The sequence below is a fragment of the Diprion similis genome, chromosome 8 (assembly GCF_021155765.1).
Source record: "Diprion similis isolate iyDipSimi1 chromosome 8, iyDipSimi1.1, whole genome shotgun sequence".
Taxonomy (NCBI): Eukaryota; Metazoa; Arthropoda; class Insecta; order Hymenoptera; family Diprionidae; genus Diprion; species Diprion similis.
In genome coordinates this window covers 7,717,430-7,731,552 of record NC_060112.1, presented here as the reverse complement: position 1 = coordinate 7,731,552, position 14,123 = coordinate 7,717,430, and the positions used below count along the sequence as shown (strand labels likewise).

Sequence of the window (14,123 nt, the reverse complement as noted above, 5' to 3'; positions counted from 1 at the left end):
ATCGTTCCGCTTCACCGTATCTTGAACTGAAATTTATATTATTTTATTAAATAATAAATATATATCACAACAACCTCGACTTGCCTTCAAATTCGGCTAACTTTATCAGTAGAAATAATTAAGTATATCGTCTTATGCCAGTACTTCACAGCTCTATTACGATGATTAGAATAACTCATACTCAACATATCAACGCGTTCACCCATACAATGTCAAGAGCTTTAAGCCACAGCGCATAATTAATTAATAAGGCAAGTGAATCATCGCCTCCCCAACATTGCGCATCGTGACTGCTGGCTCCGCTTTTCGTGGCGTAAATGAATCTTTGTTATGTCAAAATATGTACATTTCTGTCCCACATGCACATGCACGTACCTCGGCTCGCGACGTAAGGCGACCCGGTCGAGTATTCAATAACCGTACACGGTTGCACCTGAGACTAGCTGCTCGAATTACCGGAGCAATATTGCATCTCAGACCTGACTACGAACGAAAGAACACGGTCAGAAGGCGAGTTCCGCAATTGAAACTCACGGAGTGATCGTGCCGGTGTCTGTCGCTTGTCAGATTGCATTAACTCATACTCGTAACGACTGTGTGTGAAGTTTGATTAATTATTAGACGCGTTTTGTGATCTCTACGCTTGTAGTTCCGTCGATAGATTGATCGTCGCGATATCCTTGGAAATTTTATTAATTCAATGGAATTACAGTCTGTTTTAAAAGTTGAAAATAACTGAGTGCTGACTACGCAATGGCGCGACAATGTGACGAAACGCTGGATGCTAGGTATTGATTTTTATTATATTTTTTATCAATGTTTAAACTCGATCGAGTATGATTTTCTGACTCCTGCCTTTTCATCTCTATCAGATTTTTGAAAAGCCTTAATCACGCAGACCTGAAAAGACGCGACTAAATTGCATGTAGAATCGGGCTGTTGTGCCCTTTTTTGCGTTTGACATACGTAGACTTGGATAAGTCTAAGTATATACGACAACGTCGAAATTGACTAGGACACGATCCTAAAGAAAGTATTTGACAGTTCAATAAGTTCTAAGTAATAGAGTCTTTGTCAAGATGACTTCGAGCTACTTTATCGACAAATATATCTCGCCAATCGCGAAATGGAGATGATGTCGAGTTACCTTATCAACATGGCATCACAGGTGCTTGAAGTAATGAAATAACAAAGTAAAGCAATCTATTACTGTTTATTTTCTTATATTGTCAAGAAGAAGAAGCCACTTCATGTATCTTTTGGATCGGGAACTTTATTATTATATTTGATGACGTTTGTTCGATCGGATAGACATTACGCAAGCTCTTTGCACGTTGAATTAAATTTCAAAAACAGAATCAACCTACTGAAAATATTTTTCTTTTTAGTTTATTGTAAGGACGTGTCTGATTTTACCGCTGTATAAATTACATAAGACGAATGAAAGTCATTCAAATGTAAAACTGAACTTTGTTTAATTGTTAGTTACAACATATGTTACATAAAACAGATAATTTTTCTTAAGATTCAAAATATCGTTTTTGTTTCTACAAAAACAAACTTCATCTAATAAAACTATTTCTCCATTCAGTAATTACGTATATGAAATCAAACGTATTTTTTTTTCAAATCTGTACAATAAATTCGTCAGTAAAATACTTGATATGAATCACGAGGCTTTAAAGCTTGAAAAAATGAACAAGGAATACAATCCGTTAACATTAGGTACGTGATAAAAAAAAAAGCTGAATTGTAAGCGATTGATTCGAAAATTTTGCAGACGTGGTAGGAAGTCGTTAATTTCGGCTCTTGTGAGATAGCATCTAATTTCTGCAAGCTTTCCAAGTGCCTACTTACATTTTAAGCCTCGACATCTCTTGAGTAAACCACGCTTCAAATATTTGCAGAGAAAACTCCACTGGAGTAGCTTTCGCCCTGTAGATTGAAAGAAAAAAAAGAAAGTCCTCAAACTAGGGTCAACCTTTGAAACTGCTCAATGTCTTTATTATCATTATCATCGTTATTATTATTATCATTAAGGACGTTAAGCTAGATTCTCGAGGGACAAGTAAGATTTGACAGAAACGAGGCTCGGGACGCTTTTCGTTCTCTCCTTAAGGAAAAAATGAAAAGCCTTGAGTCGAAAGTCAACAGATCTTCTGAACTGGATAGAGAAACGAGATATTTGGCAAGGGTAGAGAAGGCGGTGTGGCTGTAGGTACTCTTGGTTTATCGACCACGAGCTCTGCAGCCAGTCAGCCTGCTGCCTAGAGTCTGTGCACAACGAGCAACGCTTCTCATGCGGTGCGTCGCGCTTCACATACGATGCAATAAAGAGTCAACGACTGATCTGACTCGTTCGACGATTCTGTCTGTCTGTACATATTATATTCGCTTAGGAAAAGTTGTATAGCGTAAAAAATAGTTGAAAATCGTTTTAAGTTTGCGAGATAGGTTGTATTATGATGTGAACCCGCGATGCGTTTTTAAGGAAGCGCGGTAAAAGAGTGATAAAGAGTGATAAAGAGAGCTTTTTGTAATTATTTTGAAAGAAGATAAACGCTGAACATGAAACCTGCCTTCGATGTTTTATTTTTTTAACAACCATCGTGCATCAGTACATACCTACTTCTTCTTCGTTATTCATTACGAGAAAATAGTGGCACCCCACACGTGAACAATGGGGTATTCTTCCTTACACGTAGAGTCTGCCAGCCCCATATGAAGTCAGAGACAATGAAGTCTGCCGCTGCGACCCTTGAAATATCAGGAGCACAAAGAGTCCGTTAAGCTCTCGTCAGAAAATGCACCAGACAATATTGTGCCCACGGTGCATAGAGGAGGGACTGAGATTCCCCCCTCTTCAACAGCCTTGCAGCAAAAGTCGATAATACGTAATCGGATCCTCGAGTCCGCGTGAAAAACTGTGCAGCCGAGTTCATTGACTGCGGGATTTTGTTAAACTTCTCATGGAACGTTGACAGAGGTGTAAAGTGACTTGGAAAAAAGTCACATAGATTACTTAGGAATTCAATGGTGCATTTCGAGCTTACCGTCAAAAGTTGCAACGCCAACTCAACGCGTGATACTCTACCTCTGTACCCACACACGCGAGATTTTGCCTCGAGGATAGTCTAGCGAATGATCAGCTCGTCTAGGCGTCTTTCAGCAGGCGGCAGTCAACTTTCGTAAATAATCTGTGACTGACGGTCATGCCGCACGCGGCTCCGAGCGATTCCGGTCAGCTAATTAAACGTCTTACTGTATGTGCTAATTGATTTTTGACTGAGGTGGAACGCGAAGAGAGGCATCTTTTATTAACAGCAGGAATAATTTACATAATTTAAGAGCTGAGTGTATGATGCGTTGGAATTTGACGGAGAGGTGTCATTGAAGTTTAGAGAAACAAGTGTTTGTGGCAGTGAATCGGGGTTGAATCACAATCAAAATTAGCCATGACTGACGTGAATATGGAGCTTGAAGTACGTCCGTTTTTGACCAACGACAATAACACAAGTGCAGAACAGCCACGCGCTGTTAGGCGGAAGGTTGATAAAAAGCCTGGGTAAGATTTGGTCAAATTAAGTCTATTTTGGTCGCCTTGATCGGTTAAACCTTTCAACGGTTATCTTTCTTTAGTAATAACCTAAAATCTGCGCCATTCGATAACTGGTTAGAAATCCAATAAGTAAAAGGTGCCAAACATAATCATTTATTTAATTTTATTTATTCAAACCAGTAAACTTACAATAAATTTGTAACTCCTACAGAGTAACAATTACCTGTGTAATTAAAAACTAATACTACAAAATAAAATATAAAATATATCAGATACATTTGCAACAGGCTTAGATTAAATTTATTTTAATCATTTTTAACCGTAAACTCTTTCATTTTCCTCTTTTTTGTATTTTCCTTCAGTGCTTTGGATCATTAGGCATGCTGTTTAAGAAGCTTAATAGCTGTAACATAGCTGCGCTTACTATATGAATTAACAGTCTAGGCTGAAAGTGAAATCTTTTAGTGAAAAGTTGATAAAAAGCGTGATTTGATAAAAACGTGGAAACATGTGAAAACGTCTTGATCTGAGCAATTCCGCTAGATACCCGATTAGGTACCAAAATTTATATTTCTTAGCAATTTTCATAGTATTTTATCAGGTTCAATTATAACGTTTAAATATCGCCTAAATCTTGAATAAGAAATTCATTTTCGCATAGATTTCCAACAAAAAAGCAAGCAAGATACGTTAGTTTAGCAAAAAATAGTGTATTAGGTGACAAGTGCGAAATGTGAATGATTTACAAAGATTGTGAAGTTAAGTGTTAAAAACCTGAAGGCAAAAATTTCATGCAATAATGAATTGAAAGTATTTCTCGTAATCGGTAAGGCCTAGAGGTCTAAAATTGTGAGGATCTTCTCACGTCGGAATATTGGTACCTGATCACTTTTTAAACATAAATTATATCGTGTGTTTATTAATTCGTACTGTTCGAAAGTTCTATAAGACAAGTAGCTTGGTATGAGTGCATTTATATTTTCGGCCAAATGACACGTTCGTAACATCGACGACATTTTAACATTGCAAATGCATACGATTTCAGCTTTCTTTCTTGGCACCATTGCAACGGAGGAAAATCAACTGAATCTAATTTTATTATTCTCAGAACGTCCCTGTTCATTATCATGAGCTTCATCTACGCGAAGCTGCTCGTTGTTGTCTGCATCGCCTATGTCATCAGCGAAGTAGTGACGCACAAGTTACCGTTGTACTATTACGAGGGGTTCTTCACTTATCTATACGGAGCCAGCATTCTTTTCCTCCTCTACGTATTCTGCTTCCTACTGCAAGAAAGCGCCTGCTGTTCCCGAGGTGGCGATTCCCTTCCACCACCTCCCAGACCACCAAAACCACCCAAGGAGCCGAAGGAAACAAAGGATAAGAAGAAGAAGAAGGACAAAGAGCAAAAAGCCTCTGCCAAAACCAAAAAGGAATTCCAGGTATTATTAACTATCATATTATCTCTCGTTCTACATTTCTAAGCGCCTTGTTTGCACACAAATTAAAGACTGAGTGTTTACCCATCATTTGAGCGTTGACTATGAATGGTGTAATCCATGTTTACTGACCAGATTTTAATAACCAAGTTCCTTGAATACGTGACGCAGCTGATCCCTGCGGTGAAATTTATGGCGAGCAATTGAAACCGCTTTCAGCTGATGTGAGCGCTGAGTTTATTCTCAACTCGCAGTCCGTTGCGGCGCCGATAGCGAATATTTTCAAATGCTTATTGTGGCAAAACTGTTGGATACAGCATAGCCAGATGCTCTTGCGAACTTTTTGTAGAGCTCGTTGAAACCTTGAAAACTCTTGAACATAACTTTCTTCCATCTTAAGAGTTTAATCAGCGTTCGCATAAGTGTGTGATCCCGTTCCGACTTGCCTTACAAATATCGTTATATCTCTAAACTGTTTATCTGGTTGTAACAAAATATATCGTAAATTCTGGCCAGACGTTTTAGCTATCCACCTAAGAAAAAGAATCAAAATGGATTGAGTAGTTCTGGAGTTGTAAGAGCAGACACAAACAGATAGTCAGAGAGACGTTGAGCTTTATATAGGTATACCATATATAAAGATGATTCATGTGAAATACGTGAACTAGAATAGAAATACATGGAAAATTATCCAGTCCGTACAATATTATTTAAATAGCAAACAAATGAAGTGTATCAATCCTTACTTGAGTTGATAATTTCACAACAACAGCAACAATTCTGTAAATTATCATAATTCGATGAGTATAATCACAAATGATACATCCAGCACTGCCCATTGATTTCCTAAATTCGATTGTATAATTCCTACCACAATTTACTAAAATGTCCCTTTTTCCTTCATGATTACAGGATGCTGCAGAAGTCGAAGCAGGTGTGGCAACGCGAGCTCTGCGAAAACGTAAAACTTCTCAGAACGACCATAGCCATGGCAGTTTCTTCCTTCGCATCGGAGCCATCGGTAAGTTGCCAGAATCGGATCTATCGAACTCTGATTCCTTCTTCTCGGTTCTCTGAACAGCTTCAGATAGAAAATACGAGATTTTTCACGCGTTTTTCAGCGTTTGGACTGGGCACAATGGTGTACAACGGTTTGGAGTTTGGCGCCTTCTTCGAAGTACCACCTACATCGCCCTGCTATCAGATTCTCAGAGGTGTTAATCCCGTACTGCAGATGATATTTACCTTCATGCAAATGTACTTCATCTTCATGAACTCGAGGGTGAGAATACACTGATATTTCAAATTAGTTTTACCTACCGATACTTGATATTAGACGTATGTTATGCGAAGAATTAACTTCCAGCAAAAGAATGTCGATATATTACGTAAAATTTTTTAGATGCTAGTGAATCGTACAGCGACTTTTCCATCGTATAAAACATTTAATTATTTCAGCTCAACATACATCGATTCAAGGTAGTTGCCCGATTTGGTCTGATGCATGTAGTAGCCACAAACCTCTGCGTTTGGATTCGCACTCTAGTGTTGGAAAGTTTGAAGGAAATTACGCAGTACCATCAACGTATAGGACAAGAAGAAGCTGGTGTTTTAGGTAAAGAATTTTCTGTCAGTTTCCTTATTCATCTTCCGATAGTAGAAAAATCTCTACTACATCGTAAGGCGTATTACATATACGAACTGTCAATGAATGTGAGTAAGTAGGCCAAATGACAAACTGCATATCAACACATACAACATGTTAAACTTTCTCATTATCAGAGAGCATCAAACAACATTCTCTCCGCAATGCAGGGGCCATTCTTGGCACTGAACCACGCGATGTAGCTCAACTTCGTGAGGCTCCACTTGACTCCGTCTTATCAACGACAGCGACGACATTGGGAAGTACGACTCTGCCTTCAATGGGCAGAACTCTTCGCACTACCTTAAAAGCCGTAGCCAATGCTCTTACCACAACTGCAGCAACGACGCTCACGCCGTGGACAACAATGAGCACCACCACGACTACCATGAGACCTACAACCACCACGACTTACGCACCACCGATAACACGTGGCAGAGCAACTACCCTGACAACTTTGCTGACAACGTTGGGTCGCACGACCACGACGACAACCCTACCGACCACAACCGTCGGAGTAACGACCACCACCACTGCACCCTTCGTCCCGTATCTTTCGGAGTTCATGAATTCACCGCAAAATAATCCTCCGGTTAACCAGATCTTCGACGTGAGTAATTTGACGAACGCCAGCACAAGCTGGAGCAGCCCGAATCTTGGCTATTACGCAGAGGCTTTAACCGAGGACGGCACCATGTCGAACTCTTGCGGACGTGTCAACATCATGGGCACCATTGTCCAGGATGCCGCGCCTTACTTGTTCCCTTTCATCATTGAGTACAGTCTTATAGGCGCAGCGGTGATATACGTGATGTGGAAACACATAGGGTGTTATCCTCGATGGCCACTCCGTGTCGAGGTTGATCTCGAACGCAGATTAGAGGCAATGCTGTCCCGTCGCGCGGTTGCTCTTGCCCACGCTGGACACGCCCGAGTTGATTGCGTTGGTGCTAGCAAAGGTCTTTTCTTCGGGCTACTTTTACTGGTCGGGTCGCTGATTTGCTTAATTCTCTTCTTCGTGTTGATACACCATCCAGAGTTGGGGCTACTCGCGATCTACCTCGCCGACGTCTCGCACTGCGTCCTCATGGCATTATCGATTATCGCCATAATCGTTGGCTTCATCCGCGTCCAAGGCCTGAAGTTTAAGGCTGAGGAACAGAGCGACCTGAACGACATACTCCTCCGCGTCTCGGCTTTCGGTCTTTTCGTTTACGCGGTGTTTAGCGTGATTGCTGGATCCCTGGCAGCCTTTACACACGAGCCAAATCTTCTCGTGATGGTAACTGGTCTTCTCTCCGTGGCTCAAGTAGTTCTTCAGATGCTTTTTATCGCCGACGTCTCGCGTAGGCGCGTTCACCTACCGGAACACGATCGCAGCAAGCCAGGCCGCCAGGTTGTGACATTCCTGCTGATATGCAACGTGACCATGTGGGTGATCTACACCTTCGAGACTCAGAAGGTGGTCGCTAACCCCGTCCAGTTGGATTTCTATGGATTTTTGGCATGGGCGATCGTCCAACGCGTCACACTTCCTCTATGCATCTTCCATAGGTTCCACAGCGCGGTTACGCTCGCCGAAATATGGAAGACGAGCTACAAGGCTCGTCTCGAGTAATGTGAGCGATAGTTGATTGGGAAATTATGCAATAATGCTCAATATGCAAAACAACGCGCACAATTATTCTGAGCTCAGCGGCACCGCGTGCCCGTATATGCAGAGAGAGAGTTATGAATATAGTAGAGAAGATATATGTATCTTGGATAAATGATACGTACGAACAATTTTACGACATACACATATACGTACATGTGCATATACATCTGTAAGCTATACACCCGTCAAAATTTTTTGCAATTGCCGGCCATAAAACATCGCACGACGAGTAGCGTAATCGCGTTGCAGCTACCTGAGGATCTTTCCTCGATCTAACGATTAAATTTGAACTCGAGCGAAGTAATGGAGAGATTATTTCATGGATAATAAAGTGAAACAAAACGATAACTCAACAACGACCGTATATAGTGTAGACGCGTCAAAGCATCTTTGCAGACAGAAAACGACGTATTTTTTGACACTATCAGGACAACCTCTTTCTCTGTACCTATATATATACATATATAATATATTCAATCGTCCTGCGACATATTTCTTCGATGCAGCATAAAAAGTTATGTCGGTGGGACGAGTTCGGTCATTTCTACCATACATGGTAGTTAGGTATAATTGTAAATCGAATGATTTCCGAATTGACTTGAAAGCTCGAATCTCGACTGTCGTGAAGCATAGTGGAAAAATAAATTTCATTCTCTATCAGTACGTCTGAAGATAGATGGTTCGAGCCTTTATCCTTTCTGGCAAATTAATTTGATTGTTCTTGCTCTTCTTTTATTTTTTTTTGTTCCTCAACTTTCCACCGTGACACGAAAGAACTAAGAGATGACGACGAAGTCTCATTTTGTTCGAGAAAAAAAAAATAAAAAATTCACAACCGATGAATGTGAGAATATTGCCAAATCTAAAAATGCATGCAACTGCAGCAGTAAACATTTCCTGTTAGTTTATTACACGCAGGAAATGCACTGTTTCTTTTATACTTTAAAACTTCGACAACTGTTGTCGGATTTTCTACTTTTATACCCACACTGCATTTCAAGTTGAGAAAATTTCAAATAACTCGCACATACTTAGCTGCAGGCCTGTCTTTCCGTAGCTGTGAGTCACCTCGCTGTTGTAGCCTATAGTTAGACCAGAATTGGATGAACAACAGAAGCGTAAGATTAGGTGAAGAGTTAATCACTTGATGGCCACTGCACGTACGTGGAGTGTCCAATTTTTAATTATGTATGAGAATTATTGGGTGAAAACGATAACTCATATATCTGACGTATCTAATATTTAAAGATTAGTCCTTTTTCGAGTAACTTTTTATCAACCCAGAATTTATATGCGGGTTTGGCAGTTTTTCTATTTATATTCTACTCAGGTTCTCCTCACTAACGCCCTAACTATCAGTTGATACACAACGAGAGATTGAAATGGGGGATGGTTAATTGAGCATAATGAAAAAAAGATCAAGCAATGTGCGTCTTAGGATAAACGCGGTTTTGCGTATCGCAACGACCGATTTGACATTTCATTGTTGATATTTAAAGCATTAGCTTTCCACCCCCAAATCTGCATTAAATTGCGCATATGTAAAGTACAAAATTGTTTCTATTTTAGAATATTTTTGCGCAAAAGAGTAGAGTTCTACAATCTGTTCACTGTACAACTATCTGCGTATGCAAGCAAGAGAAAAAATGAGAGAAAAAGTTGAATCAGATATTATATGAAATGAAAATGACGAACTTAAAATATATATACATATACTTCGATGATATTGTAACAATAACACAATGTGGATAAAGGTCAATTATTCGTTGTTGAACGCCAGAATTGGATGAGAGAAAGTCGATAAAACAGCCATGTCAGTCGTGTTCGTGTTCAGTAACGAATAAATGACCCGGTAGAGTATAGAGAATATTTTTTTTCTTTGTATAGCGCATGACGCATAAGTGTTTTGAGAATATGAAGTCATTACAATAAATTAATAGACACACAACCACACTTTGGTAAAGTAGATGACAGGCTTAGGCTTAGATGTTAGCTTGCATTGATTCACTCACGAAGAATAAAAATTAAATAAATTATTGATTAATATTTAAGACTTGGAATTAATCCTATTTTAAAATCATTACCTTATTATTATAGTATATAAGATCGTTGAGAAATGAATTCTCGTCAGAAATCTGATACCTGATTCTTGCCCCGCATTCTTCGCCCGATTCATCACGTCTCCCAAACATATTTCCCTTGAACCCTTCCCAGCCGTCAAATCAGCATTTAATCAGTATTAAGTCTACATATTTTACGTAAATGGTAATATTAATAAATTGTATCATCACACACTAATTACGTCTATATACATCAATTAATTATATGTACACATAGTAATGTATTGGTATTTCATGCCGACTCGACAAACGTTTAATCTTGACCATCTCGGATCTCTAACCTGATTTTGTCACAACTTACCAAACGTACTCTTAATTTTCAGATCATTGTTATTCAATGGAAGTAATTTTGAACTGTTCTCGAAGGTAGAATCAATTGTATTGCCGTTTAATCCCTATTTTCAATGCGATCGAATTACTAAAAAATTATATTTCCGGAAGAGATCGGTCAAAAAGTTGATTTAAAAGTGTAAGGTAAATTTACTCTCTTTGGAATGATTTTTTTTTTTTTGCTTTCAACTATCCCATGATGACATTATACAATATACATGCATATATAATGATGTGTAAAATTATAAATTTTTAATGTAAAATTAATACATGTTGAATGTGGTGTAAATAACAGTAAATTATTCAGCAGAGTGTTAGTGAACCGAAGAGACCAGATTCATACTTTATTTCATCTATTAATTTATTTTTAACGTATTATTTATTCGTCGCAATCATTATTATCGATCATCATCTTCGAGGAATAGGGTGACTCCATTCATTATCAAACAGATGACCCAAAAGGCAGTAAGGAAACTGAAAAGATGTAGCTACCAAGACAACGTACCGTGTTTTACATACTTGCATATACACCCATGGACTCAATATACATACTATTCATATAAATATATACTATCACTTCCCATCGTGTAATAAAACGATATTTTCTAATCAGCAAAGTACCGGAGTGTACCTACACCTTGATGTAATAGTGTTTGTATAATGATTCATATCCAATCACCGATCACAGATCAGAGTTTTTACCGAAAATCATTCAGTCATTTCCTGCGTTCTTCTACGGTCGACGTTTGGTTAGACCAATATAACCCAGGTCCCTCTTTCAGAGAACGGTAGAAAAATCTGTTTCTAATAAGCATTCTTTATCTTATGTATATTGAATATTTCTAACTCACCCCACCAAAACGTCTCGCCAATACTCTGCACTGAATCTTGATCGTGAAGAAAAACGCATACGCGTTTTCGTATCTTCATAAAAGTGAAATTTATTATAATTAGAATAGAAGACAAGACACTGCCATACCGGACCAACCAATGCAAAACCAAAAATCAGACCATGGAAAATGTTTTTCTTCTGAACCAACCCTATGAATGCTTACCAACAAGACGAGCAAATCCAAAGCACACTATACAAGTCCCATCCAAAAATTGTATTGAAATTTTTGAACAGTATGTAGTTTAAAAATACATGTACATTTTACCCAGTATGTAATTATTCTCGGGCAACGCAGTGCTTGTACTTTGCCTGTATATATCGTGGATAAAAAAAAACTGGTTTATGTAACGCTAGTCTTACGATAGCCATATGCTTGATCAATTTGATCATGGATTCAAAGTTATTGGATATCCGTATGTTATTGATAATCCTTATTCCACGATAAATTCGAAGAAGGTCTTTAAGGAATACAGAAATATATGAAATTAACATGTACGAGTAAGTATAGACTAGTGCAACCCTTGACGGTTGTACAGCCAAATGAAACGAACTCGTGTCCAACCTTCGCCAGATCATTTGAGCAGTAAGTAGATGAAAAATGGCTTGATAATCGACGTGACACGTGAGTTTCGGTATCCTTCAGATATGAATACACGACGATATTAGCAATCCATGATCGTAGTAGGTGCGTTTTTGATGTCCTTAAAAAATTCACGTTTCTACACACTTGCACAAATAATACACACACACACACACACACTCCACGATTATACGAACCACGATTGATAAAAATGAACAAATAAGTACGTGTCGTCGAGTAACCAGTTTATAAGTCAGTAGTGATAAAACTAAATATATCTAATCAAGTTAAGTTTCATTGTATCCGTTTATTGACATAACGTTGTCGCATCCACAACGTTTGTAACGATGACTATATTGGTTAATAAAAGTTATCTAGATGTACATACATTGCGAGTTATTATTTCTCGATCTTCGTAAAATCTTGATGAATATTATTACGTTAGATTAATGTTATGTGAGAATCTGGCTGGTACGACAATGTAGTGTAATAAGTGGACGCTATTTAACAAAGCATAAACTGATTTACTAATTGATTTCAGAAACCAATGTGCTAGGTTTAGCTGGACATTCCTCCTAGAAAGAAAATTTGATCAGGGACATTTGATCTCATATGGCAGGAAACGCGATCAACCGGTGGATCGTGAGTATTAGGGAACTCGATCGTGGCAAGGCAATAGAAATACATGACGCTGTCGAAAACTATTTCCATTAATTCTGTGTTAAAAATTTCAGATTGGTAGGTTGCAAGGGGTCTGGACAGTGAAAAGGACCTATAGCTAAGAGAATACGAAAAGGATATGAAAAATTCATTTATTAGTTGATTTGAATACACGTTACATAAAATAGTAACAGTAAATTATCACACATATCGTATACTGCAGAGATACATTACACCTGTGTGCAAGGCAGAACTTAAACTTCAACACTTACAATATACTAAAATAACGATCTCATATAGCATCTTTCGTATTCTGCTTAAAGGAATGTATGTTACACTTCTTGCTCCGCGTGTTCACCTTACGTTTCCTTTTGATACTATTCGACAACGTGTTGAAGTACTATGCTCTGACACCCGATCACATGTACCTAAATTAAGGTTTATTAAATAAATTTTAAACTCAATTGCAACAAAAATTTTGTAGCTATGAATTATTTATTTACCTCCACTTCGTCCAGAAGACCCGTCACGAATTTTATGTTTACTGGCTAGAACTCTGACTCCGTTGCTCACAGCGGATTCGGACTGCACACAATCGATTCTTGTCGGAAAATTACTTGGAAAAAGGAAGTCGAAAAATTGTTTGCGGCATTGTTCGGCGGACTCAAAGTGTTCAGCCGAAACTCGCAGGGAGTAAGCCAGAAGTTTTTTTGGATTCAGAATCTTTTGTCTCACGAATCGATTCGTATGACCCTTCCGGGACTAATTGGACCCCGAAAACTCAAGGGGAGCATCAATAAAAAAAGAGGAGCGACGGCGGAAAAATCACGTGAATATCTTCGGTTTTTCGTGCGCCGCACGCAGTGAATTTGGACTGCGTTTACTCGATTTCTCTGGCAAAAATACATTGAAATTGTGAAAGAAGTAATTGTTTGCAGCATTTCTCAAGATAGTCGAATTTTTAGCCGAAAATCCAAAGGGGTAAGCCTTACTTTTTTGCCATTTTTCAAGCGAGAAATTTCTTGTCTCGAAATCGACTCGTATGACCCCTTCTAGATTGTTTGCACCCCTGAAAACTCAGAAAACACAGCGAAGAGTGCGTAGAATCGTAGGCAGACGGATTGCGACCAGAAATTCAGCACCGTGAGAATCAGCCAAACGTTAGTTTCGTGTTTTGGCTGAAATTCTTGACTCGTTGCTCGCGGCGTTTTGGCACTGCGCTTGATCGATTCCTCTCGCAA

At 38.8% G+C, this 14,123-nt stretch overlaps 1 protein-coding gene across 8 annotated transcripts in view; it reads left to right on the top strand.

Annotated features, from left to right (window-relative positions):
* The window catches only part of LOC124408757 (proton channel OtopLc), a 30,131-nt gene extending 17,526 nt beyond the window's left edge, over positions 1–12,605 (top strand). For 4 of the 8 annotated variants that reach the window (XM_046885919.1, XM_046885922.1, XM_046885918.1 and 1 more), the window contains 5 exons: positions 4,668–5,001; positions 5,911–6,019; positions 6,120–6,280; positions 6,457–6,613; positions 6,781–12,605. In XM_046885919.1, coding sequence (XP_046741875.1) covers positions 4,668–5,001; positions 5,911–6,019; positions 6,120–6,280; positions 6,457–6,613; positions 6,781–8,261 — 2,242 coding nt within the window. In that variant the 3' untranslated portion in view covers positions 8,262–12,605. Of the gene's footprint in view, positions 1–744; positions 789–2,560; positions 3,566–4,667; positions 5,002–5,910; positions 6,020–6,119; positions 6,281–6,456; positions 6,614–6,780 lie in introns of those variants that run through there. The other 4 variants (XM_046885925.1, XM_046885924.1, XM_046885921.1 and 1 more) reach the window with 4 other exon arrangements.
* The last annotated feature ends 1,518 nt before the right edge of the window (positions 12,606–14,123 follow it).